The sequence below is a fragment of the Cloeon dipterum genome, chromosome 3 (assembly GCF_949628265.1).
Source record: "Cloeon dipterum chromosome 3, ieCloDipt1.1, whole genome shotgun sequence".
Classification (NCBI taxonomy): Eukaryota; Metazoa; Arthropoda; class Insecta; order Ephemeroptera; family Baetidae; genus Cloeon; species Cloeon dipterum.
Genome location: NC_088788.1, coordinates 20,330,501 through 20,356,837, shown reverse-complemented (window position 1 = coordinate 20,356,837; position 26,337 = coordinate 20,330,501). Strand labels below are relative to the sequence as shown.

Here is a 26,337-nt window from a genome sequence, read left to right as displayed (position 1 = left end):
GCGGCGGCAATTAAAATGCTATTTCCAATGCACAGTGCATGACACGAGAGCAGATGTTGGCAGAGAGCGGTTTGCTTTTCGCACCTTCACAGCCTTGGGCCGCGCGCGCGTGAGAGAGAGAGAGAGAAGTCTATAGTCTGCGCGTTGCCCGTGGCTATTTTAGAGCCGCTAATTTTGGACTGGCCAGGGCAAAGCAAAAGGATGAGTGAGTTTATTTCACCCACTGCTGTCTATCTCGCTCGACTGCCACCCCGAGGTGAAGGAACTCGCCAGACACGCGCCTCAACGCCCAACTCCAGTCTAATTAGTTTCTGCCCCCTTTGTGTCTGACAACCGCCGCCGCCTCCAGACTTTCTCCGATTTCATTCCGCTCGCGCGCATCCAGGGGGTGCAATCGTTTGTCTTTTATCGTTTGCTTCCAAAATAGTCCGTCTGTTGGAGGGTTTGTCTTAGGACTAGCTTTAAATTTACAGAAACTCGACGCTTGATGGATCTTGAGTATGTCAAAATGTTGCCTCATTGGCTGGAGTGAGGGAAGCTTTGTACGCGTGAGTTTCAAAATATCAAATAGAGTGTTTGAAAAGTCAAAATTAAAGCTCCTATATTTGAACAAAAATAAAGTTTTTACCCAAATTGTTATAGCCTATAAAACAGACGCAGGGTATGGTTTTAACTAAAAAATCACGTCCCGAACTCATTATTTTCTTTAAGGTCAGAATGTTCTGTCTGTTCATACTAGAAACGCAGCTTCTTTCAATTAATTGACAATCTCTTTAAAATGCGAGTTTTTTAGTCTGTTATCTATTGCTCTCTTTATTTCGTAAAATTTCTAAAGGGCATGGTAATGGATGTTTTTTCGATATGATTGAGGGTAATTGTTACGCAAATGTAAGAGTAACGCTTCCATTTTGATATAACAGATTTTGATGAGTACACCAAATAAAATATGTATTCAATTACGCGAAATCCTGCTGGAAATCCTCACCCGAAAAAATGTGAATGAAATTTAAAGCTCGTAATTTTCTATCTTATACCCTAAATTTGATTATCGAAGAAATTTCTTAACTCCTTATCCTGATTTTTTTTATGGGGAACAACGGAACAACTCTTCTATGAGACTACTTTTCAGTCTTAAATTAAGGTAATTAATACTGGACTCAATAACTAAACTTGATTTTTTTTCTCAAAATACTTCATTTTTTCAACTTCAGGGAAATTTTTAAAGCCCTAAATGTAGAACAAGATGAGATCGTTAATAGTTCGCGAGATAACTCTGCAATTTAATATTGGTCATGACCAAAATAGGCAAGTCAGTCAAGGTTTGGCATTGTTGATTTTGAGTTGACCAAATTAAAATGCATATTTTTTCTATTTGGCTCGCAGCATCTCAATTCCTTAAAGAATTCGAATCGGGCGCAATGTGGGTCGGCGGCAGCAGCTCAACGCGGATTAGTGATTCCAGACGACACTCTTGCTGGTATGATTTTTCCCTGCAGCCAGCAAGTGCGCTGGCCGTGTCTTGGTGGCATAATGAGAAAGCGAGAGAGAGAGAGAGAGAGACGGCGAAAAACCGCTCCGCAAGAGTGCTGCAAGGCAGAAATGCGCGGCATGCGAGCAATGTTGATTCGAGCCGAGTTAGCCGACCTTTTCCTTCTGCCAGTGCCGCTGTTGCTCGTCCTGAATCTTTCTCCCCCATCATCTCTCGCGGTCTCCGCTCGCTTGGGCCGCCGACTTGGTGTGCCCATCAGCCAGCCGCAGCACTGCGCGAATTCCTCCGAGTAAACAGCGCCGACTGTCAAACCCGCGACGACTTGGCTGCAGCATGTGCCGCAAAAACAGCACTTTTTGCACATCTGGAATGTTAATCGCTTCCGATTGACTCAGTTCCCAAGATGACTGGAAAATGCTTTTCAGGGACACTGATTTTTACGCCACCCAAACATAATTCTTTAAACCTCCGTGGCATTCCTTTGAACCAAAAACGTAAATTGTAATTTAAATATTCGCATTGAGCAATTTTTCATTGGAAATAGAATGCCCCCCACATGGTTTCTTCACTATTTTATGTGTCAGTTAAAATTTTAGTCATTTTAAAGCAATGAGTTCAATGTGTGATTTTTCGAACCTTCATCAATTGAATTTTGCGGCGTAGACTGCGCCTGAAAGAATTTAAATTGTTTCCGGTGATGGACTTTTCTTTTTCTTATTATAATCGATCGTGCCGTGGCAATAAAATTTCTCTGTGTGAATTTCGCTGGCAGTTTTACCGACTTCGCTGGAGGTTTTCTGTGAAGCAGTTTTTGATATCATGCCGCGCACACTTGCGGCATCCAGGCCGCTTCACCGAACGATTAGCATAATGATACGAAAAGGAGATGTGTTTTTTCAACATAATTTGCTGCGCATTCCTGAATTATTTATGAAAATTCGTAAACTCGCCGCATTCCTCCAGAATGTGCCGACGTGAAACTATGACTTATCTAGCCACGGAATCATCATAGAAATCTGTGGAATGCCTTATGGTTTCACACTATTTTTATCTGATTGATCAAATGTTTTCCAGAATATTTGTTGTCTGATCGCCTGAACGAGAATTGTGGTGTTTTGACTCATAAAGTCGTAAACTGTGTAAATTCTATCAGTTGGGTCGAAGGTTGTGGGAAAAAAACGGATAATGAAGATGTGAGAAAGAGAGAATATAGAAATTTTTAAGCAACTACAAAATGTCACAATCCAGATTTTATTTTTCTGCTAATGAGAACCCCTGTCATTCCCCTGTACGCAACCCGCGACGCAGCCATGCTAAGGTGGTCGCCTACCTCCACAAAGTGCAATATTTTCATCTGTTTCCAGCTTTCAACATCAACAAAATGCTCCTCCTGGCAAATAATATCTTTCTTTGCGTATTTCCAGAGAAAAAAGTCGTGCTGAAACGCGTCGACACGTTTTCCAAATCGCCACGAGAGAGAGAGAAAGAGGAGGCACGCATTCATTTTTCACATATTTTCAGGTTGGCAAAAGTGGCCAGCGTCAGATGCAAGAAGTCTGATCGGCGGGAGGGGCGTGAGAGACAAGGGGGGGACAGCTCTTGCGCACGCCGCCAGGCGGCTGCGAGGGAAGGAGAGCTGCTCTTGCAGCCGAACCGCCGCAGCGTCAAGGCAAAAGTGCCCGATTGACGATTCATTAATGAGGCGTCGAGAGGAATGGAGCGTCGTCGGTCGGCGGCAGCGCCGACGCGCCGGATATTTGTGCTCTCTTGTGCGTTCCACGGCCGAAGAGACGTCGCCGAGCGTCGGGCCGACTGTCATGCCGAGTGTCGACCGTCGACAGCCACGCCAGGTGAGTTTGCCTGCGTCGATTTTCAGCCGGAAGCCGCACTCGGTCGCGCGTTGCCGCCCGCGTGGCCGAATTTTCGGGCTGAGACGAACGTCGAATGACTCGATTTTGTCACCGATTCTCGCGTTAACTCGATTTCCGGCCGAATTCGGCGACGCCGGTGCAATTCCTGCCGGCCACGTGTTCGGAGCAGAGCGAGAAAGTCGGCAATTTGTTGGGCGATCGGCTTTTGTTTCTTGGTCGTGGTCGGAAAGAAAAACCCGTGTGAGCCAGTCTTGCAGTCGTTGCATGGGAACGGAATAAAAAATAGCTGCCAAAGCACACACACGCATGTTCCTTACTTCCTGTGAGTGAGTTGGTTGCTCGTGTTGGAAAAAAATTCCCCTCCTTGATATGAAATATAAAATGCGAGTGTATAAACTTACCTCCCCTACTCGCCTATTTTAATTTGTCGGCTCGCAGCCAGGCAAAGTCGATTTTTTTTCATTGAGCTGACTATCAGGAGTAAATCGTGAGAAAAGGGAAGTTTTTCTCGCTCGGCGATTCGGCGCTCTTTGTTCGAATTCGGGAACTGGCTCGCCGAATACGCCCCTGACCACGTGCTTCTCAAGCAGACGGAGGAGCGGTTCACTTCCTCTCTCCGAAACACATCCTGCGAAGCAGAAAAAAAACTCGAAAAGCGTCGGAACAGGCTGCAAACTGGAGCGCGTGCTCGCATTCAAAGCCAGGTGTCGTCTTCGGCCTGACTAACGAGCTGGATATATATCAAACATTTTTGTAAAAAGCAAAGTGCATTGTTCGTCGTCTTCCACTTCTTTGGGGGAAAGAAAAGCAGCTGCCTTTCTTCGCTCTTCAGCTGCTTTCACCCTCCCCCTGTCCGTCTTTGGACACTCACCCCCAAAAGGCGGCAGGCACTCGGGGAGAGGCGAGCCATCTGCCCGCAATCGACATCTTTGGAAATCCTTGCACAACTGGGGCGTCATGCGTTGGGAAACTTAACAATGGGTGACGGAATCTGTTTGAAATGTTCGAGGGAAACCGAAGAAAAAAGATTTCCCAACGCCATCTTGGGTCTCTTTCGACAGGGCCGAGGGGAGCAAACTGTTGCACACTGCCCCAGCCTTCTTGATGAACGGCGACATCCGATTCCTTTGCCGGAGATATCAATGAGCGAGTGATTTATTTGGCGCCGGTCACGGGATTATCGCTTCGCAGCCGTTCCGTGACGTCAGCGGTGCGCTCATTTCGAAAAGTGCAGCTGCATCTAATTGCACGTAGACGGCATTAAATTGAGTGTCTGCATGAATGTATGTATGAGGCCTTCACCGGATGTGATGAGAACCGAGCGAGCAAGCGACCGCCGCCGCCGCTGCTGCCGCCGCCGCCGCCAGGTTGAACGACCTTTAAACACATTAAGAGAAAAGTCGGATTGCGCCGGCGAAAACGCGAGTGTGTGTGCTTTATTGTTCTCCGCGCGGCAAACTTAGAATTCTGAGTCGAGCGAGTCGATTTTCCTTTTCTCGCGCGCACAAATCGAAATAGCGAGTGATCTCACGCTTGTTATGATGTAACGTGATGCATCAACATGAATGGTCTTGTTGGTGTGTGCGCCAACGCAAATAACAATTGCCACCAGTCGGCCGGCCGGCCCAAGGAACGGACGAACGAACGAACGGACGGACGAACGAACGAACGGCGGCGAAAACGCGAGCCGCTTATTTGTGCACCTTGCCTATTTTTAGCCAGCACCGTCCGACCGACCGACCAACCAACAGGACGACGCACTCGTAAGTGGACCGCTTTCCGGCCGCATTTTCAAGTGGATAAATGCCCCAAAATTGCACTTTTTTTTTAAAAAAAATAAGTAATTTAAACGAAAACGTAAGTTTTGTTACGCTTGGATGGAAATTAAACTTTTACGGATTTTCTTTTTTCTAATGTTCTTATTCAAAATTTGAATGCGGCAATCGCTTGGATCTTCCAGCATTTTTCCAGGCGGCTAATTTGGAATCTGTCGGGACGACCACGTGCTCGATTTTGGCGGTTCAGCCCCGTTCGTTCTTCAGTCAGTGGAGAGCGACCGAGTAGGGCCGGCTGGGCGTGTAATTGGTGGCGCGTGCCCTAGCAGCCATTATTGCACGGAGCAGGTGCAATCTCTTTCTTTCCTTTTTTCACTTACTCTCTCGCTAACTAATTCTTCCGCCGAGCGTGACGTCACTCGGCCATTCGCCCGTATTTGGCGATTTAAATGGCGGATTAATCCGGCCGCGGCGCTGGTCTCTCGGAATCCGCGAGACGCGTGACTCACGAGCGGGGAGGACTTCAAATATTGGATTTCGGGCCGAGATTTGCGGGTGACGTGACTCAACGGGGACGAGGACAAAGAGCTGCTCTGTGCAAATATTTTGAAATAATTTCAGTTTATCTTCTTATTTCTTTGTGACGTTTGGCGGGCGCTTCTCCAATCATGCAAATGAGCAGAGGCCCACTCGCGGCTGTAATTAAGCGGTGGGTGCCGTGCCGATTGGGCCGTGTTTGGTCGTCGCGGGCCCACGCGCTGCATCCAGGCACGCCCTTTCCTTTTCTCCTGGCGCCCGCCGCGTTTGGTTGGGTTGCTTCGGACGGCGCGCGCGACCCACCGGGCGAGCCAACGCCGCACCGTGCATTTTTAATTTCCACCGGGCCCGCGCGCGTCGAGCGGCAGGAATTTTGGTCGGTTTCTCGGCGCGCTCCGCCGGGATTAAGGATGGAAAGGCGTTTTATCGTCTGCCCTTTTAAGGCCTCGCTCGCTCGCTCGCTGGCTCCGTGTTTGGTGTTAAAGAAGCCGCGATTTCTTCTTGCAGCTCTTTAAAGCCGAGCTAATTGTCCGCCGCTGTCTCCATTGTTTTCGCGATGGGAGGTCTCTTTCTCTCTGCTGCATTATTTTCGTGCCGAGATAAGCTGCACAATTGGGGGCGTGCTTTCCGCGCTTCTCTCACTCTTCAGCGCCGCCGTTATCACTCGCTGCTAACATTGCAAATCGCATCCATGGCTGAAAAGTAAACTCTCCGGCAAAAGACGCAGTCTTATCAAACGGCATGCTTCACAAAATGGTTCACCGGTCATTTTTCTTCCACGCGAGCAGCTAATTCTTGTGTGCTTTGTGAGTGGAGAGCAGGGAGCCGCACTCGGGCCGTGCCCATGCTCTGGTGCACCTTCGGAATGCAGACCAAGTTGAGTGCACTCGCGCTCTCTCCTCTTGCCTCTCCTCTCGCACAATACTGCGACGAGCAAGTGGGACTCGCGTCTTAATTTTGATCAAAGGCCCACTAATGACGGCGGGAGGGCCTAATTAATTTAATCCGAGAAGCGTGCACAAAACGCAATTAAGAGCTTTGGTGGTCCGGCGAGCCGCGGGCGGAGGAAAAATTATAATAACGCCGGCTAATGAATTAATCGCGGTACTCGCAGGCGAAACTAATTATATGCACTCTTGTATCTCGGTCGTAAACGCTTACTGCAGTGCAATTAGCTGGTGCACACGTCCTCGTGACTGTTGCCCAAGAGCCGCGAGTGAGCGAGTGCATCTCGACACACACACACACTCACATACATACACATACACACACGCTTCTTGTGTTTCCTGACGCGCTGGGCATATTCATTTCTGCTGTGCAATCACGTGCTGAGCGAGCAACAAGTGGCCGCACCGTCGTCCCTCACTACGCGCGATGAAAAATTTATTTCTTGTTTATTCCACGCGCTCGCTCGCGCGGTTATTAATATTATTGAGAAAGTCGGCCTGCGTGCACGGATTCCTGGATTCGACGACGTGCACAAGGAGAGGAATGCCGGCTTAGCAGCGAACCAGGCTGCCCGGCCAAATCGCCGTCGGAATGCTATCGTTCCCTGTGTGCGGAGGAGGAGGAGTGGAAGTAGTCCACAATCTGATCCAAAGGTGAGCGCGGCCACCTGGTGCGAATCGGTTATGCCGCGTTTTTACGCAAGTTACCAAAAAATTCAGCTCAGCCGGAACTAAATTCTGATATTGATGAGGCAAGTTTTCTGAACCAGCTTTGAATTCAACTACCCTCAATATAAAAAAGTACTGAGCTTCCCCCTCCCGGTATTGTTATTCAAAGTCTATAACACCTGCATTGATTATATCGTGAGTACATAATTCAATATCTCTCTCGAATTTATCTTCTCTGTTTAATGTAGCAGCACGCTTGCGCAGATGTAAGGAGAGTACACTCTCCTTACGCAGATGGTTGCAAAACATGAAGAATCGCGAGCATGCGCAGCTAACTGAGTGAACATAAATGTCTCCCGACGATTTTATCTCTCTATTTTTCAAAATTGTTGTGTCACAGCCATTACAGTTTTCTGTGTGCCAAGAATTTTTAAACAGTGCTGTTGCCTGAGATTCCAATCGGTTGTATGCGACACAATTTCATAAAGTCTGGCGCCATGCAGTGGCAGTGTCGCAAACATGAGCGCAACCCTTCTTTGGTTACTTCCTTTTTTGGGCCGTTTTGAACCCGGCACCAGCGGTCAAGGGCACGTGCTGCCACTGGAACCGATTCGAAACGGGATTCGCTCGATCGAATTCGGCTTATTCCACGCTTCCGCGATAAGATTCTGGCACACGTGGAGCCTGAGTCTCGTCGGTGCGTGCGTCCCGCTGGCCTCGGGGCTCCGCTGACGAAATCTGAACGCAGCCGCCGACCGACCGAGCGAACAACAATAAATAACACTCACGATCTCACGCATCATTTTCTGCATTGTTTCGCACGCGGCCCGAGCAAGCGCGCGCCTGCGAGATGACCGGAGTTTGACATTGAGCGAGCGCGGATATATAATTAAATAGCCACAAGGAGTGTTTGGGCCAGTGCAAGCAGCAGCTTCCCTTGCAGTGGGCCCCTTTAAAAAGCTGTCTCGCGTCGGCTGCTGCTCGGCTATTCTTGTTTGAAGAAAAATTCCTCCGCACTTGATTTCTTCTCTCGCGCTCTTTCTCTCGCTCTGACTGACTCGAGGGAAGGAGAGAAAGAGCGGCGGTGACTGCCAGCGATGCAGATTTGCATTGCGACCGGTAGACAAAAGGCAAGGGTCCCATGATCGCATTTTTCGCACCCGATTCGATCGTAGGGCGACATTGGTGGAAAATTGTCGCTCGAAAACGGGTTTCCCATCGGAAAATTCCTCCTAGTGCAACGTCATCGCGCTGACTCTAATTTGTTTACTTGTGCGGCGCAGAAAAAATGTCGCCTCTGAGCATTAGTTGTTCGACAAAAGCCAATTTTCGCCGAGTTTTTATGCTGCTCAAAATTCTGTTTGGGAGCGTGTCGGCCGGCGCGATTTTTTCCGCGCGTGCGGCTATTACTGTTGTAGCCGGCCACGACGATGATGGTGTAGTTTTTTGCAAGACACTGCTGCTCGTCGTATTTTTATGCACGAGGAGGCGCCCCAAGGGGTGGAGGAGGAGGCGTGTAAATCGCCCAATCCGACCTTTGTTACCCCTCTACGCTCTACGTCTCGATCGGCGCCTTGATCGTCGGCCGCGCAACAAAAAGGGAGACTGACGCTGTACTTGCATGCGGGTATTTAATGAATAATTCCCCGCTCGCGCGATCCTCTCGGATTTCCATTCAAGTGACGCAACAAAGACCGATCAATTGACTCGCGACGCGAGAGGGAAGTCCCGATCGCAAACACCCGCGTGCGGCTTATTTACCTAGTTTCTCGTTACGAAATCGGACGGCGGCAGCGGAGCTGGTTGCTCGTTTGCTCGTTCGCGGCAGGAAGCAAATCGCACGGTGAGACGGAGTGCACCCAAGAGTAAAAGGCGCGTTGTTTCTATTTACAGAGCAGGCGAGCGAGCACGTGTCTGAGGGTGCCACCACGATGCCGCCGGAGGTGGAGGAAGCATCGCGCCCCCTCGGCCTCCTGCGTCGGGGAGGAGGCAGACCAGAAATAGCAGCTAACTTGGGCGCATCCATCCCGACGACGCTGCGCTGCTCTCGCACCGTCTAGTGGAAAGAGGCAGGTGCTTTCGCGCCGCTCCAAAACGCTCCGCTGCACCTGACGCTAGGTAATTTTATTTTATTTATTTCATTTAATGCACTCCCTAGTTACGATTTTTCGACTCGGCCTGTGTGCCAGTCGCACGTTGGGGTAGGAACTCGCTCGGCTCGTCCAAAAGCAGACACGATCCCTCCTCTCCCTGCCTCCCTCCCCTTAGTCTGATTACGAACCCACATGATGTCGCCCGCCTCCATCTGCTGCCACTTCCGATCCGCCGCCGGAGTTTTATTTTTTCTCTCACTCTCATGAGCCGAATTCGGCACGTGGCTGTGATTCTGAAGGTGCTGCGGGTGCCAGAGTCGGGCTGGCGGCGGCCCCATGGCTCGCGCTCTCTCGCTCGGCGGGAACGATTGCAGGCTAGGCTGCACCCTTTCTTTTACTCGCTGCTGCTGCTGCTGCTCATCGCGCCGCAATAACGGGACCGAATTAGACACCAGGCAGGGAGGAAAAAGCGGCGTGGCATTCCAAGAGGCGCATTCTCTCGCCGACGGATTCCTGCGGCCGAAGAAGACGGGCCGGGCCTACATAATCGGCGGCCGCATTTTATTTTTAGCGCTCGCCTTGCGCCGCTTTTCACAAATCAACGGCCGATCGCGCCGAGGGATGCGGGCTCAATAACTACGTCGGTGACATCATCAGTGGCTGCATTATTTACGAGTCGAATATTTATGAGACAGGCGGGGAAAGCTCCTTTCGGGAGGCCTCCCTCAAGAGTGAGAGCGAGTGAGTTGTCGTCGTAATCGGCCGCTTCCTCGGCCGCGCAGATAAGACGCTGCAGCCTCTCGATATGTGCCTTCCGTTTCATTCATTCATCGCCATCCCTCCAAAAACCAACCGAGAGCTCCGCCGCGCGCTCCTGTGTGTGTGTGTGTGAGTGCGAGTGTAAAAAGCGCTCCTACTCGCGGCGTGAGATTATGAATGATCCTCCGGCCGGCGTCCATAATGGATGACGGTGGGGCGGAATGCTCGGTTGACGACTGCCTGTGTTGTGTTGGTGGAGTCCCGACCGGATGTTGGGGTCGCTTAACCTTCCCCACTTCCCTCTCTCTGCCTGGGTCATCATCGCAGGCAAGCAGCCGTGCCAGCCAGCCAGTTTAATTTTACGTTAAATGAGCACCACTCGCGCTTGCTCGCTCACTCGCTCATTCGTTCGCGGCCAGGTGCATTTCTGCCGTCCCGCATCCATTGTTATCGCACACAATTTTGCACTCTTTTAAATTGTTGCCATCCCGACTCTGAGCCGCGGCTCGGCTCTTTACGAAACTAGATTTATTTTTTTTCGCCAAGCGTCGTCTCCGCGCCGAGTGTGTTATCAAACGCAATAAAAAGCACCAAGCCCTTTAAACGGGCAAACAGTCGCACCGTGCCCTTTGAACAGCGATCCTTGGGCATCGCATCGCGTCAGTGATAAGGCATCCCTTTAAATTTGGCCCGCGGATTAAAAGTGTGGACACTGTATTTGCTGTGGCAGGCGCCGCTATCAGCCAGTGGCAGCACAATTATTTATCACCAAGACGACACACTCTTTGCATAGGCAGCGAGAGGTTATCACCAGCCACCGCGGCGTGCGGGGCTAGCTTTACCACTTATCAGTCGAGTCTCGGAGGCGCCACCTCTGTGTACGCACCATTGCGTCGTTGCATCACTCGGCCGGCGCTGATAGCGAGCGAGCGAGCGAGCAACACTCTGCTGACTGCCCAGCCTGTCGCTGTTGGTCGTGTGTACACCTTTAATTATGCAGCCGTCTGTCGCGCAAAGCTAGCCCCTTATCGCGCCGCAACGGCGCTCTCGCCGCCGCACCACGTGCGTGACGCAGGTGCAATTAGTAGCTCAATAATTATATTTATTTGTCCACAGGAGCCGGCCGGCAGGGTGACCTTTTTAGGTCTTTGGCTGTCGTCTGCAAGCTGGAGAAGACCCGCGCTGACGTGACTATGTGCTCAAGCGAGTTGCACCGACGTGTCAATGATCTAATAACAAGTCCCCGCGGCCGGCCCAGCCCCACTGCCCGACGCGTGTTTGCTCCAGCACTCAACGCACGCGTGATAAATATCCAGTCTTACGGGCTCGGCAGCCCTCATCCTCACGCTCAATGAACCCCCTTCTCCACGTTCGCCGTCTGCTGCGTCAGGGTGGATGATCAGGGTTCTCCACTATCAACCGCACACTCTCCTACTCCACCTCCTCCTCCTCCTCTCTTTCTCCAAAGCCCGTTCGTTTTTCGTTCCTCTACAGACCGCTGCTCTCTCTCTCTCTCTCTCTCTCTCTCTCTCTCTCTCTCTCTCTCTCTCTCTCTCTCTCTCTCTCTCTCTCTCTCTCTCGCTCTTTCTCTTTCCATTCAAGAAGAGTTGTGGAATGCGAGGAAGCGTGGCAACCTCGCCTGCCTTCGACACTTTACTCAGGGAATATTTTCTGAGCTTCCAGCACTTCTTCTTTTACTTACCTGTGCACATTCCATCGCTGCCGCCGGTCGTGAAAGGAGGACCCTTTCATATCTCGCCGCTCGCTCCCGACGCTGATCTCGGCTTGGGCTACCTCTCCCTTCATCACCCTCCCCCGCTCTGGTCGTGGAGGAAGCTGCACTACCCTGCCGGTAAAACACCCTCAGTTGCCCGAAACAGGTGAAGAGCTAAGGCGAGAGTGCGTGCTCGCTCCACTTTGGGCATTCCTGCGCGCCGACCACACCCATCCGCGATCGCAGTCAGGTCGCGTCGACCTTTTTCGGCGTTCGGCGTTCTCCGAAAACGCGTTTTCAGTCGGTTCTTTTATTTCAGCGGCTGGGCAGCGTTGCTGGCTCGACAATAGCGGTTTTAATGCAACAGCAGGTACGCCTCCTCCGGTTACACCTACTGTACGAGAGCGGGCATGATAAAATCCAACCAACCTGCTGCTATATATGTACGTATGTGCTCGCTCGCTTTAGTTAGGCGCCTGATGGTGGGAATGGAATGCTCGTATCTCGCTTGTATTTTGTGGGAGGGATTTATTTCCACACACACACACACACACACACACACACTCGTTCTCGAAGGCTGTGTCTGTACGAATGTAAGTACCTACCTGTACATTTGTCCTTTTATTCTTTTGCTCGGCAGCGGCATAAAGACCGAAATTAATTCTCGTAAGGATAAAAAAACACGCTATTCACAGACCATGGGAACATTCGCGCGCTGGGAACTCTCGCTTTCTTTGGGTCTCGCCGCAGCCGGAAAACGGGGGGTGGGCGGCGGCTGGCGGTTGGGAACGCGGGCAGCATCCACCCCACGCCGGAATTTTGATCTGGGTGCCGACCCCCGGCCAGCTTAGCACTCGTCCCGAGGATAACAGCGAGCGCGCACGGGACCACCCGTGCGCCTTCGTCCATTTTTTACTCATAACCGCGGCGGCAGCTCGGTGTGCGGTCCCGGAGCGGTGCCGCCGCGGCAAAAAGCACCAGTTGACACCTCTCGGGGCCGCAGACTCGCGCTTACAGCCATGTCACAAAGGTATCGACTGTTGTGTCAAACGTCGGGCTGCAACGGGCAGGGCGCGGCAGAGAGCAGCACTGCCGTCCCGATGGCCGGCCGGCCGCTGAGCCGACCGGCGAAGAAGGAGCGGGTACACGGACGGAGCCAATGAACACATAGGAATGTCTCTTGAGCTCTCTGCTGAGGATACATTCTCACGCTCGGAGAGATCAGCCAGCCGAGCCGAGCAGCCCAGGCAGGCCGAAAGACTCGCTCGCTCTCTAGCTCGGCGCTCGCTGTTGGGCTGGTCGAGTAGGAGCGCCCACAACTCGTGTGTGTGTGTGCGCGCGTTGTGTGTATGCCTCCCCTTGGTGCATCGGTGACTTCGACTCTTTATTGGGCCGCGCCCTTTACCCTCCAGCCGTCCTTTAATCTCTGCTCGAGACGCGCTCAAGTTTGCTCGCACGCGGCCTTTGCCGAGTGCTTTGCCCTCTTCTCCAGCGGTGGGCTCTTTTGGGTTTCTTTCGCCCCCGCTCGCCCTCCCATCACGCTCGCGGGGGTTGCAAATCTCAATGGACCATTGAACAAATCATCTAGGCTCTCGATTCATAGAGCGGGTGGTGGAAATAGTTTAATGTCCTGAACCCCTGCGGCGCACCTCCCTCCGCTAGGGGTGCGCATTCCCGCAGAGACTTTAATGCGTGCAGCTACATTTTTAAAGGAAAAACGATAAACACCCTGTGTGCCACGTCGGCGGGCCGAAAGTTGGTTTCCCATAGGTTGTGCGGACAAACAGGATTCTCCCATCCGCTTTCCTCCCCCCAAGCTTAGGGGTTGTGTCCTTTTACCCAGGTAGAGAGCTGTGTTCATTATTCTCATATTGTGCGGCCCCTCATTTTGCATTTCTCAGAAACTCTTTTGTGCTGGCGGCTTGAAAAAGCGCGTCGATGCCCCTTTGTTGCAGGTAAAGTTGGTTTATTTCCCACCCTGCCAGTCGAGCAGAGCAGAAGAATCTGGTCGGCTATGGAAGCAGGCAGGCAGGGTAGGTAGCGCGCGCGCGTTGTTGCTCCGCAATCTGTACTTCTTGGTTCTTGTGAGCAAGTGCGGCGGCGATCGGCCACATAAGCAGCAGCATTCCTTTCAAGGCAAGGAGGGATAAAAAGAGAAGAAGTTGTACTTTAGGCTCGTGGGAATGGACGCAAAACCTACCGGCAGCTCTTTATCTGCCTAAATAAGAGAGTGAGCGAGCAAGCAAGAGAAAGAATCGCCGCCGCACGGCTCAGCAGCAATGGATCTCCTCTTCTCGCCGCATGTTAATATATTGTTTAAATCCCCCTGCGCGCTCTCTTTCTTGTCTTTTCCTCCCGTGTCCCCCTCGCGTATGAATATTTTTTATCTCGCATAATGCGGTGTGTTGTTATATTTTCTTGACTAATGCGCCGATCGCCGCCCCTTAATGTGGTGTTGCGCAGCGGCAGTCTTGTTTCCAGCTTTGTCCGCGGCCAGCGACACTCACCCCTTCTGCACTTGAATAGAAGAATTAAGGAGCTGCCGCTACCACTCCTTCCTTGTTAGCAGACCAGGTGGCATCATCCCCAGCTCCGGCTGCAGCTCACGAAACTGGCTTTCTCAGTGATCTTCCAGATGCATTTTTAATTCTGAGATCATTGTGAAAGCTGATTTTGTTTATTTTTACATCTCGCGATGGCTTCCTCCAGCGTTCAACTGGCATTCCGCTTGCATCGCGTGTCATTGTGTATTTTCATGTAATCGCCCATCAATTGCTGTCAAGTTGTGGTCAATAAAGTTAAAGATTGCACATCTAAATAACTGGTTTTTAATTCCCTAGGAATATAACAATAAAAATTATGAGCAATTAACAAAAAGTTGTCCAAAGAGAAGGAATTCTAACATCACAGTATAACGTAACAAATTTCGTATTAATAATAGTGTGTGCTCTTTGGCAAGATTGGCGCGGACAACCTTAAATTAGCAAACAATATCAAACATCAGCGCGCCACTTGCATTAACCAGCAAAGAATACTGATCTTAAAGAATGCATCCTGGAAGAAAAATGCGGCTGGCTAATGAAGCAACACATCATCGCAGTGGCAGCGTTTTACTGCGATTTTTTCTGCATGAGTAGAATCTGGAATACAACAGCTGCGATTTTCTCGTAAGCCACAAACATGAGCGCCGCGGTCGAAATCGTCTGCAGAATTTTCGCTTCCATGCCCTTGAACAGTCCTTTCACACCGTGAATCCTAGGGTTGGATGGATGAGATTTTTGCAAGTAGCACAAAAAATTCAACACTCACTTGATGATGTAGATAAAGAGCTCAAACATGTTCGCATTTTTCCTCAAGTTTGGATAGTTGTGTCCATGCTATAAATGGAATCATACATAATATTACTCGCATGCCACTAGAGACGTTATTCACGAGCAATTGGGGCAGCCACAAATTGCGTTTTTAAATAATGAAGTTTTTCATAACGGCTAAATAATTGAGCTTGAATGATCAAAGCGGAATTAATTAGCCTCATCAAGAGAAGCAAAGCAGTGTTGCCATTTTCAAAGAATTAAATTTACCCTGAGTTTCGCCTGGACAATCTGTAGTGGATAGGTGGCGACAGTGGCGATTGCCTTGGCCATAGCACCGACCAAAAAGACTGTTAGAGAGCCAAGCTGCGCGCCCACTTCCTTGCCAGCCATCAGGCGCCTCTTAATGGACTCATATGCCATAAACTGCAGCGATGGATTCGTCACCAGGATCAGCGAGGGCATTGTTCCCTTCCACAGGGCCAGCACGCCCTCCGTGCGCGCAATGTAACTCAGACCATCTGCAAATTTAAAAGTTACTAGAGGAACTGGGGATCAACTGAGCTCTTGGTTACCAATCAGTCCGTCAAAAGGCACTTCTGCCCCGCCATGCCCACCGCTGCCAGCACCGATACCCTTCATCTTCAGCTTGGTGTTCACCACCCAGAGTGGGGTTGTGACAAACACATTTACGACTCCTATAGAGGAGATTGAAAATGAAATAAGAATAAATGAGAGGCAAGGCAACATGTTGCTGAATCAAAATTGAATTTGAAAAGCGTCAATGATTAAAACTATTTAGATGGGAAAAACAAAGTAAACATGGTCCAAGCTTTTGCTAAGATTCAAGCTCAAATGTAATGTTAGTGTAAAAGATCAATAATTCATGATTTATTAAAAGTAGAAACAAAAAATGTTAATTTTAAATCTTTCTGCGTATATTTAAATTAACCTTTTCTGTGTAAATTCTTTATTCCTTGAACTGAGATAATTAATGGGAGCTGAACGAAAATTTGTTTTCAAACAACCTCTGTGCCTGAATTTTTCACATTTTCGAGCCTTATAACAAAGCGTAAAGCTTTTTGGTATTTAATTTGAAAGTAAGATGTGCTTTTTTAATTTTTAACACCTGCAAGAGCAGCAAGCATTAGGTCTCGGCCTGCACTTTGCTGTGACGACTTGGCTCGCATTGACTTGAATCCGTGGAAAGTGTAGAAGTAGACAAAGTTGGAACAGCACAGACTCTTCAAAACAGGAACCATTCCGCGGTACAAGGTGAGGCTGGAAACGTGCAAATCATCAGCAATAGGAAAGTGTGTCATTTTTTACTTTGTATTGCGTGCGGCTAGCTGGCAGTTGATGACTTAACAGAATAGTGTGAATGTGAATGCACGCATCTGCCGTTTCAGCGTGACCCAGTTGAATTGGACGCTTGGACTAGACAATGCTCGTGAACAAAACGCGTTTTGTGTCGTGTGTTTGTGATTTTAGGCTGAGTCAGAACGCAACGAAACTCACAATCCTTCATCGTTGACAAGCTCCTTGATCACCTCGACCGTGTTCTTTGACTCTCGTTTCTCCTCCACTGAAAATTAACCTCTCGTGAATGATTGATTGACTGACTATCATTTCAGCGTCCTTACATTGCAGACGCGATCTCACGGTGTCCAAAGGGTAGAAGGTGGCCATAGCCACAACGCTACCCTGAAAATTGAATTTAGTTCGTTTTTTAGGAGGAATAAATTATGAATCATCATGGAATTTGAGTGTTTATTTTTATTTAAAAGTTAAAAATACGTGTCGTACTTTGATTTAAGTGCAAAGATTAACCTTTATCTCAGTTAATAAGTTGATAAAGATTTTACATTGACCTATGAACAGCACTCAAAAGATAATTATGTGACAAAAATGCAAAGGTCATAAGAAATGAAAACTTGCACAGTAAATAGTACAAAATGTCTACCAATATTAAATTGCAAACCGTAAAAAATGGAACCAGCATAGAGACGGAGAAAGGTATGATTACTTCAAGGATTTCGCCAAGTTTTTGGCAACCATTCAATTAATGAGACAATCGTGGGAAAAACGCAGAAAAATATAATAAAATAAAATACCTGTTCTTCTGGAAAATATACATGCAACTTAAATTAAACTGCAAAGTAAGAAATTGATAGTGTTTTAATAAATATAATAAAAATTTACCGTAGCTCCTGCGATGGCATGGACCAAAGTTTTGTAGGTAAAGAGGTTACTGAGGCCGGACGGTTTTGAGTGCGACATTTTGCCGGTTATGGTCCTTCCCAGTGCCGACGAAAGGGCCGAAACAATCGGCAAAGGGGCTTTTTAACTGATCAGCCTTGAAAACTTAACTCAGCATGCTCACGGGAGGCAAAATTGAAATTATAAAGTCAGCTGCCGACTCCGCACCGAGACTTAGCAGGCAAAAACATAAAACAGTGGCGCTGTTGCAGAAGTGGGGATAAGGGCGAACTAGCACGCCCTAATTTTTTAACTAAGCAACAACCTAACAGAAAGTATAATTAATTTTAATTGTTAACATAACACTTTTTAGCTTTTTTCTGTGGTTTCATAAATAATATCAAACTCATTTGAAACCAAAGAAATTAATAATGCGTTGAAGGATTTCAATTGACATGAAATTTATTTAACTTGGAAAATAGGTTTTGTTGGTCAGCGTGGTTGGAGCGCTCATTCCCAGACCATGCAGGTGGTGTGAGACACTGTTTTGACATAGGCGTAAATAGAGACTTCGGTTACAAGCTTACAAGGTGTGCCTTTTGCCGGTGTGTTTTGGCTTTTTTTTATTTAAATTTCAAATTTTGAATTTTTGTCATAAAATTCAGCTGCGCAGTGTCAGCCGAGTTCTAAACCAGTTTTTTCACGAATCATCTCTATTAATACATACCTCAATTAACAGTCTCTGTCGTGTTAATTCCAAGGAAACGGCGAATCATTATTCACTAAGACTCACGCGGACTTGTTTGTCAAGTATTGATTTTCCTTAGTTCCAAATGTCGTGATCAACGCACACACGAAAACACAACTGACTGCAGTATGATACGCTTGAATGCCACGCTAAATATATAATATTTTTCCAATTTACGCTCAACTTTCTTGGTATTGCGAATTAGATACATACGAACATATTAATATTAACTCCTTTTTGTACATTCTGTGACAGCACTTCATGTGGTACACATAGCAATGCAAAATATCAGTTGTTAAATTTTATTCACGTTTGTGGTATATCATTTCTAATTGTCAATAATACTGATTTTATAACACATGCATAATTAAAAAAATTCAATTTGATTTTTTTTTTTGCAGCTAAGCATGGCGGGAGTTTTAGAAGATGTGCGTGCTGAAGATTTTATAGAGTATTTTTTATTCCCACAACACAATGATATCAACTTGGCTCTCAAAGAAATCAATTTGACGGTGGAAAAATTCACGAAGGACTACATTTGGCATAAGGACCCTTTTTTCCTAAAGATTGCTGCATCTGGAGAAAATGGTATTTTTTCAATTACATTTTTTTAATATTTTCATAATCATCTGCTTAGGTCTTGGCGTTCCCCATTTGCATGGTGTCACACATTTTGGAGACAATATTGAAGACGAGTGGTTCATCGTGGCCCTTCTTCTGAATTTGACTTTGCGCATTCCTGGATTGATTGCAAGGTTGTTTATTCTCTTTTTAAGAAATTACTAAATGTTAAAATTTGACTCCTTAAAATCCACAGAGTGGAGGACAGCGACGGAGAATTTTTATTGATTGAAGCAGCTGACTTTTTGCCCAAATGGGCCAGTCCTGAAATTTGCGGAAAAAGGGTATACTAACAAAGTTGTGAATGATTAAAATTTATAAATACCATCTCTTCTCTCAGGTTTACATATCAGACGGCAGCATCCACATTGTCTCTGAAAACGACAATAAGTCTCAAAATATCAGCGTGGAAAGTTGTTTGCAACTAGTGCACAAGCAAAGCAAACTCACCAGAGCTTCAGATGACATTCAAAATGCCATTCAGGCTAGGACGAAAGGGTGAGAGTTGCCGTGTTAGTGAATATTAGCAATGAATACGTCAAAAATGATTTCTGTTTCAAAGGTACCCAGAAAAAGCATCAAAGAATCTCCACTTCACAAATGTATATGTGCCAGCCACTGTCGCTGCTCTGCTTGAGGTCAAACCTCAGCTGATTGCTCCTGCCACCATTGCTTTTTGTGACAGGGACTTGATTGATTCAAAGGTGCAAATTATAGCATTTCCTAAAAAATAAGGTTTAAATAGGTTATTGGAAAATTAATCTCAAAATGGAATAATAACATTCTATGATATTGAAACCATTATTAAGATAAATGAAATTGCTATCTAGGAAAAATTCTTTTATGATTTTTATATATTTCTTTCAAATTTTACAGCTTCCTAGTCTTTTATAAATTCCCTTGCAGATAAAATGTGAAGCTCCATTTTAACATTATTTATTTTTTAGAAATTGAAATTAAAACATAATTGGTCCTAGATGGCATTATGTTTAATTTACAGGCTTGCAGAGCAATGAGATTTTTCCCACCAGAAACCAGGGTTTTGACCAGAGTTGCATTTACTCGGTGCCTGTATGCGGCGCTGGTTCGCCAGCGGTTCACGCCTGACAGGAGGACTGGTTGGTCTCTTCCTCCTTTCAACACGCCCGAATTTGCGTCTCACGAGCTTGGAGCCAAACTGGCTTCTGGTTTTGAAATTTTGGTAGCAAGGGCGAAGCCGCGACCTGGAGAAGACAGCAGAGCCTGGCAGTTGTATGTTGACAAACTCAAGAGTCGGGGATATTTTCAGGTAAAAGATTGAATGGTTCAAAAAATGCTAGTGCCTTAAAGAAATAAATCTGTTTTAACAGGGATTGCTTGAAGGATCAAAAGGCCACAGCCAGAAACTTCACGAAGCAAAGCAGTACTTTGCAGAGCATGGCGCCGAAGCTGGAGAGGCAGTGGGCGAGTCGATTTTGGCACTTTTGTCAAACATGGACGTGGATGTTGAAAAGCTGAAGGCAAATGAGAAGAGCCTTCCTCAGCCTGACAGTAAGTTATACTAAAAATCAATGATCTCCGCCTCAAATTTCAGTTAGAGTCAAAAGAAAGTTTTCTTAATCCATTATTTGAATATGGTTCTCACTTTATTAAATTATCTGCAAATGGGTACCATTTGAACTGAATTTTTGCTGTACATGAATCTGCGTTTGAATTTAACCATGGATAATTATAATATTTTGACTTGATATTTTTTTTAAATATTTAAAAAGGATTGTTGCTTTTTGCTATGAAGAGATTTTAAGAATTATGTTTGTTTCATAAAATGCGCGGTTGTGTGCAGGATTTGCCAGTATTGCAATGCACAGAAAAAAATGAAGTTTGTTTGCTCTTTGTACATTAGAGAATCTTCTCTTCATGTTGATTTCGTAATTTGTTTTAAGGTGACTCGTGGCTTGAGATTACACCAGAGGAACTGGATGAAATGCTGAAGGATAGGTATGGAACTGAGAGGAGCAACTTCCCCGCCAGCTCGCATCCTTCTCAGATTCCTGGCCAGTTAAACAAGTTTTTGGAGCAAATGAGCAGTTTCGAGGGAGTGGAGTTTGCTGGGTTAATATTCAAATTTTGTTATTCAACAAAATACTGACGCTTTTTATAATAAAGGAATGGTGGTAATGGCAGTCCTCCTGTTCGCCCTAAAAGAGGTGTCAAGAAAGGCAAAAACAAAACGACATCAATGGACATCAGTGATAATGAGCAAACCGACAGCCCTTCTCGTGCTCCAAAAGTTGATTTCAATCCAGATGCTTTTGCCTGCGCTGTGCAGAATATCCTAGGTATTATTAGGAGTCGAATTTTGTGTGTGGAAGTGTTGTACGCATTATTTTTTCATTTTAGACTTTGCTCTGCCTGATGACAACTGGGATCTGGAGTCTGGTTCTGATATGAGCTCAATCGGAGAAGAGCATGACGACGAAATGGATGAAACGAAAGTTGGAAAGGTGGACAAAACGATTAAAAAATACATGGCGCAAATGGATGCAGAGCTGGCCAAGACAACAATCGGAGAGAGCTTTGAGAAGAGCAAACCTGAGGTTTGAAAGATGAAATATTTTGTTTGAATCTTACTAAACAATATTACTAAATTTTCAGGTGCACGAGGACAGCTTTGATGATATTGAAGATTTTAGGCCTGTTGATATTGATTTGAATGCGTTGAAAAACGTTCTTGCATCTTACCAATCTGAATTGGGAGTTGGTCCCGGACCAGCTTCTTCGCTTCTTGGACCCATGGGGGTCCATTTGGAGACAATGCCTTCTAAGGATTCTAAAGAGTCCATTTAGTCCAGATTTTGTGCAGTTCGCATAGCAAAGATTCAAATTACACATTGCCTCATCAAATTTTGCAAATTTTGCATTTTACACTTCTTAAAAGTATTATTTTTATGGTAATGCATATATTTTCAGTGTCTAATATTTTGCACAAAAGTTGAAGATCTCTTTTTTACCGTTGTTCCAAAGTTGTGGAATGTCGATTCGATTTAGCTGTGAAAAAAGGGTCACTCAGAAATTTTAAATGCAATGCCTAGAAAAAGCAATTTCCTGTTACCTGCCATACCTTATTCAATAAATCCTAAAATTAGTTAAAAAAAACTTTCATCCTTTTTACTCTCATGAAACAGTATTATTTACCTTCTAAAATAATTTTAAACTGGAAGCTATGAGCGCTGAATTTCTATAATAATATGATACAATTTGATAATTATTTTTGTGTTTCGAAATCTTCGCGGTTTTATTTATAGCATTTTGTTGGTAGTACTGGTCAATTTGATACGCCTACGCCCCTGTAGCACACAACACAGAATTAATGCTATAGCTATAGCACTAACTTGCACGTGTTGTTGATGATCGCCGATTTTGTTGAAAGTTAAGATTTCAAGCAATTTATCAAAGCACAGCCATGGTTGACAATAAGCTGAACACAGGCTCCAAGAGGAAGAAGCATCTTGTCGAAGAGAAGAAAGAGAAAACCGAAAAGATCGTCGCGAAAGTTTCGGTGAACAAGGAAGCCGAAGGACAAGGACCACCCCCTGCTAAGAAGCCCAAGGAGATGAAGAAGCCGAAAAATCCTGCCGCTGCAGAAGGGGGTGAAGATAAAGACATTGGTGCTAAAGTCGAGGGAAAGGTAGCTAAGAGGAGGAAGGGGAATAAGAAGTCTGTTCCCAAGGAGAAGGTGCAAAACAACACCAAATCGGAGGAACGACAGAAAGAATTGCAGGAGAAAGCACACGAATATCTGGAAACGTGGAAAAATGACAAGAAGAGCTGGAAGTTCTCCAAGAACATTCAGACTTGGCTGATTGTTCATATCTTTGACACGGAGAAGGTATATCTACAAAATAATTCAATACACATAAATCATGTGTATTATGTATGTATGTATTAATTATCTCGATTTTTTATTCATAAGTACATATTCATACAAATTAATAGTTATATCTACAATCTAAAATGCTTGTCTTATATGATTTGTAGCTTCCAACTGAGAAATTCGATATTGCGCTGGAGTATTTGAAAGGTGCCCACGGATCAGTTAGAAAAGACATCACAAAATTCAGCATTGCTAAGGCGCACGCCATCAGGACAAATACGAAACCAAATCCTGAGGTACGAGATGAATTTTCATGAACTAAACATTTGTTAAAAACATTATTATAATGTATGATCCCATTAAATTCTTGACTTTTTTTCAAAAATTTTAGGATGCTGAGGCAAACCAAGAAATTTTAGTAAGGAGCCGTAGGGTGATCAAACTCATGGCCTCTGAAGAACAAGCAGAGAAAGAAAATGCGGAGAAAAAGAGTTCCAAACCAGCACTCACTGAATCTGGTAAAGTCAACAAGAGATTTAGGAAGAGGAAGAGTGGGGACGTCAGCAGAAACAACAGGTTGAATCTCAACAAGCCTGCACACGTTACAGCGAATACTCCTAAGGTGATTACGGAGGAAGCAAACAAAAGTGAAAAGAATGGGCCTGTTAAAAAGGAAGCTGCTGAAAAGGTTGTCAGCTTTGTTGATGAAGAGACCGCTCCTGTCGGAAACAAGAAGGCCAAGAAAGCTCTGAAGGCAAGTGGCGACGCAGGAAAGGCTCTCAAGGGTAAGATAGCCCAGAAATCGAAAGGTGCGATGAATGCATCCAAGGGCAAGAAAGCCTTGAAGAAGTGAATATTGGGGAACTGAAAATTGTCAGCTCCTAAGATTTGTTTTACAGATGTTAACATAATAACGAGTAATAAAAATTTAATGTAACTTACAGGTTTTTATTTCTACTCAATTCATCATTCTGGGAAAACTACAAAAATGCCTTCAAATGTAGAATCATTGCAAATTGGGCTTACTTAACAAATAAGTTAAAATACACGTTTTACTTTTTCTCAGGACTGAGCCGAGACACAAATGACCTTAATTTATCTGCATCTTGAAGACCAATCATTCTTTCCGTTTCCTTTCCCCCTTTCATGGAGATGAGGACAGGTACTGACGTGACCTGAAACCAATTTTGCTATCAGTGCGAATAATGTTTTTGCGTGTATGTATTTAATTAATATTTTAGTTAATTCAGATATTAACGTAGAATATTAAAAGTAACTTACATCATACTCAAAAGCGAGATCTGTGAGCTCATCAATGTCAACTTTGGCTAGGTTAACTTTGCCCTTCTTTTCCGCAATCACAGTTTCAATCCTGGGCGTAAGCATTCTGCAAGGGCCGCACCACCTGTTCAAAAATTATGAATATTTGTTTTAGATTGAAAATAAAAACGTTAGAGCATACGTAGCGAAGAAGTCAACAACCACAGGCACCTCGCTGTTGAGAACTTTGTCCTTAAAGTCATCCATGTCCTGGACTTTGAACGAGTCCCGAACGACTGTGGACGATCTGATGCCTCTTAGGGCGACCTGATTCCGGGCCACGCAGCTCAAGACTGACGTCCTCTGCAGGTTTCCTAATAGCCTCACACCATTTTTGCAGAACATCTTGACAACTTTGATATCGGAATTCGGCACAACTCGGCGGTCAATGCTCTTCAAACAACTTTCTCCCACAGTACTAGTCAGGACCAAAATCGCTTGCTGCAGTCGGATCAGCTGACGATGGTAGATAATGTAAACAACAAACATGGACGCTTTCTATCATGCCGAAAATGAATCCTACGGCACCGGTGGCTCCAGAAATAAGCCCTGCAGGACGTGTACTGACTTTAAAAGTTGGGCCTCGATGCAGAAGTCTAATATGGACAGCAATAACAATAAAAATCAAAAGGCGAGTTATGTAAATAAACTCAATTCTTAATTTAATTTGGTCGCATCATATCGCGTTCCGTCTTTTGCCTTTAACAACTAACTTTTGATTGAACCCTACACACCTTCCCTGCTAATTTTGAGAAACGCAAAAAATTGAATCTTGAAAACCAAACATTGTAGCATATAATATTCCGAAAATCTGCTTAGTACATAATAATTTTAAACAAGATCTTCTCTGAATGTTCTAGAAATGAAATAACCAAATTGGCGAATTGCAAATATTGAAAAATTTATGAATAAAAAATTCTACCAAACATTAAAAAGTTTGTGTGTATCTATGTGCAGAAATCAACGGCCCCATCCAATACTGGACCGCATAGTCAACAAGCCAGCTGCCCTGTAGACAAGGACCAATTAGGTATAAAATAAAATAATGCACACTACCCAGAGTTCAAAGACACCAAATAAATTTACGTAAAATGTACTCAGGCCAGAGTTCATGGACATTCCTCCACACGATTGCTGCCTCATACCCAGACAACCCTAGTCCGACAGAGAAGCAGACAATGTCGCAGTTCCTCGATCTCTTCTCCAGAGTGTACCCTTGTAACATCTGTGCGGAAGATCTCCAAAAAGAGTACATAAGAATAAAATACTTAATAGTTAATAAGCTGTAAGGACTTTTTCAAATATGGAGCCGCATTCTTACTTACATTAAATTAATTAGCTAATATGTTGCAGTTTGTCCAATAGTTTAGGCAAAATGTTCATTTTTTTAAATTTTCCAGCCTGAAGTCAACTCCACCTGATGTGTCATCACAGTCTGCCTTTTCTCTGTGGATGTGCAAGCTGCACAACCGAGTCAACGCTAAGCTTGGAAAGCCAATATTTGACTGTAGCAAAGTGAATGAAAGGTGGCGAGATGGCCCCCTTGATGGATCCTGTGATTAGGAGCATAATGTGTCTGTAGATTTAGTGTCAGATTTTTACTGTTAGGCTTGGACAGGGTCCCAACAAAATTGGCCAGAAACCACAGAATTTAAAAAATTTGATGGTTTTAAGAATGGAAGCGTGTCTGTCTACACCAAAGTTGTTCACAAATAATAAAAGCTATATTAGTTCAATACGCTTCATTATTAAATTGAAAATTCCGAATTCTATTGCTCTTTTCGCACATGTAGATTTCATAATTCTATCCAAGAATTTAGAATCATTGCAATATTTGTGTTTGCTGGTAGCATGTTTGTGCCACGCTGCAAAGAAAAGTATCATTTCCTGATGTAAATCATCCCAGTTCATACCAGCCAGTTTAATCCAGGTTTAAACAACAATATTTTAGCCTCTTTGTATTCTTTTAATGACGTAGTGGAATAATTCGGTATAATATCCATTTCGCTTTTATCTTGTCATACGAGTTGACATTTTCAATATAGCTTTCCAAATTGGGGCTGAATTTGTGGGTGATTTTTATACATAAATTTATGCATCATTCATTGGATGGATCGTTGGATGTTTCAAAGAAAGGTATTTTAGGAAAGCTTCTTTCCTCCAGATTTCATAGATTAATCACATGGACCTTCAAAATTTCATCAAGCATTGCAGTTTTTACGGAGAGTATTTAATACCTTAGTGGATAAATTTAGTTATGGATTTACAGTATTGAAAGAAAAGCAGAGCCTGATTTGGGGCAAAATGGACAATAGTTAAATTAATTTTGCACGCTGGCTATCTGTCATAGGAGATAAAGGTAAGGCTGGTCAGCCATTAACAAATTCTTCACTTTTATGATTGATTACGCTGAACGCAGGAATGAATGGCC

General features: G+C 45.5%; 5 protein-coding genes and 1 long non-coding RNA gene across 9 annotated transcripts; 4 read left to right on the top strand and 2 right to left on the bottom strand.

Annotated features, from left to right (window-relative positions):
- The first annotated feature begins 3,143 nt into the window (after nt 1–3,143).
- On the top strand, nt 3,144–14,521 carry LOC135938777 (uncharacterized). The gene is made up of 3 exons (XR_010574693.1): nt 3,144–3,339; nt 9,182–9,406; nt 11,257–14,521. It is a non-coding gene; the product is annotated as an uncharacterized LOC135938777 (long non-coding RNA).
- Nucleotides 14,522–14,666: 145 nt separating this feature from the next.
- On the bottom strand, nt 14,667–17,628 carry PMP34 (Peroxisomal Membrane Protein 34). 2 transcript variants are annotated; one of them, XM_065482696.1, is made up of 8 exons: nt 17,368–17,628; nt 16,809–16,869; nt 16,684–16,750; nt 16,295–16,446; nt 15,741–15,863; nt 15,436–15,686; nt 15,164–15,231; nt 14,667–15,109 (listed from the first exon to the last, which is right to left on the bottom strand). In XM_065482696.1, the coding sequence occupies exons 1-8, from the start codon at nt 17,443–17,445 to the stop codon at nt 14,965–14,967; spliced, it is 945 nt and encodes a 314-aa protein (XP_065338768.1). In that variant the 5' UTR covers nt 17,446–17,628; the 3' UTR covers nt 14,667–14,964. The 2 variants fall into 2 exon arrangements, with proteins under 2 accessions (XP_065338768.1, XP_065338769.1); XM_065482697.1 differs by lacking the exon at nt 17,368–17,628 and adding an exon at nt 17,037–17,096.
- A 231-nt stretch (nt 17,629–17,859) lies between these two features.
- On the top strand, nt 17,860–21,868 carry ecd (ecdysoneless). Of its 3 annotated transcripts, none has more exons than XM_065484684.1 (12): nt 17,860–17,954; nt 18,514–18,700; nt 18,750–18,867; nt 18,930–19,017; nt 19,074–19,231; nt 19,296–19,437; nt 19,734–20,021; nt 20,083–20,263; nt 20,656–20,824; nt 20,879–21,051; nt 21,113–21,309; nt 21,368–21,868. In XM_065484684.1, exons 2-12 carry the CDS (start codon nt 18,520–18,522, stop codon nt 21,557–21,559), a joined length of 1,887 nt encoding a protein of 628 aa, XP_065340756.1. In that variant the 5' UTR covers nt 17,860–17,954; nt 18,514–18,519; the 3' UTR covers nt 21,560–21,868. The 3 variants fall into 3 exon arrangements, with proteins under 3 accessions (XP_065340756.1, XP_065340755.1, XP_065340757.1); XM_065484683.1 differs by having other exon boundaries at nt 17,892–17,969; XM_065484685.1 differs by lacking the exon at nt 17,860–17,954 and adding an exon at nt 18,280–18,303.
- A 213-nt stretch (nt 21,869–22,081) lies between these two features.
- Nucleotides 22,082–23,523, top strand: LOC135939928 (uncharacterized protein C7orf50 homolog). The gene is made up of 3 exons (XM_065484538.1): nt 22,082–22,601; nt 22,751–22,882; nt 22,978–23,523. The coding sequence occupies exons 1-3, from the start codon at nt 22,176–22,178 to the stop codon at nt 23,437–23,439; spliced, it is 1,020 nt and encodes a 339-aa protein (XP_065340610.1). The 5' UTR covers nt 22,082–22,175; the 3' UTR covers nt 23,440–23,523.
- On the bottom strand, nt 23,508–24,343 carry LOC135939929 (thioredoxin, mitochondrial). The gene is made up of 3 exons (XM_065484539.1): nt 24,049–24,343; nt 23,868–23,991; nt 23,508–23,761 (listed from the first exon to the last, which is right to left on the bottom strand). Exons 1-3 carry the CDS (start codon nt 24,249–24,251, stop codon nt 23,639–23,641), a joined length of 450 nt encoding a protein of 149 aa, XP_065340611.1. The 5' UTR covers nt 24,252–24,343; the 3' UTR covers nt 23,508–23,638.
- A 21-nt stretch (nt 24,344–24,364) lies between these two features.
- On the top strand, nt 24,365–25,642 carry Alr (Evr1_Alr domain-containing protein Alr). Its single transcript, XM_065484541.1, has 4 exons — nt 24,365–24,537; nt 24,864–24,936; nt 25,008–25,155; nt 25,307–25,642. The coding sequence occupies exons 1-4, from the start codon at nt 24,394–24,396 to the stop codon at nt 25,467–25,469; spliced, it is 528 nt and encodes a 175-aa protein (XP_065340613.1). The 5' UTR covers nt 24,365–24,393; the 3' UTR covers nt 25,470–25,642.
- Nucleotides 25,643–26,337: the final 695 nt, after the last annotated feature.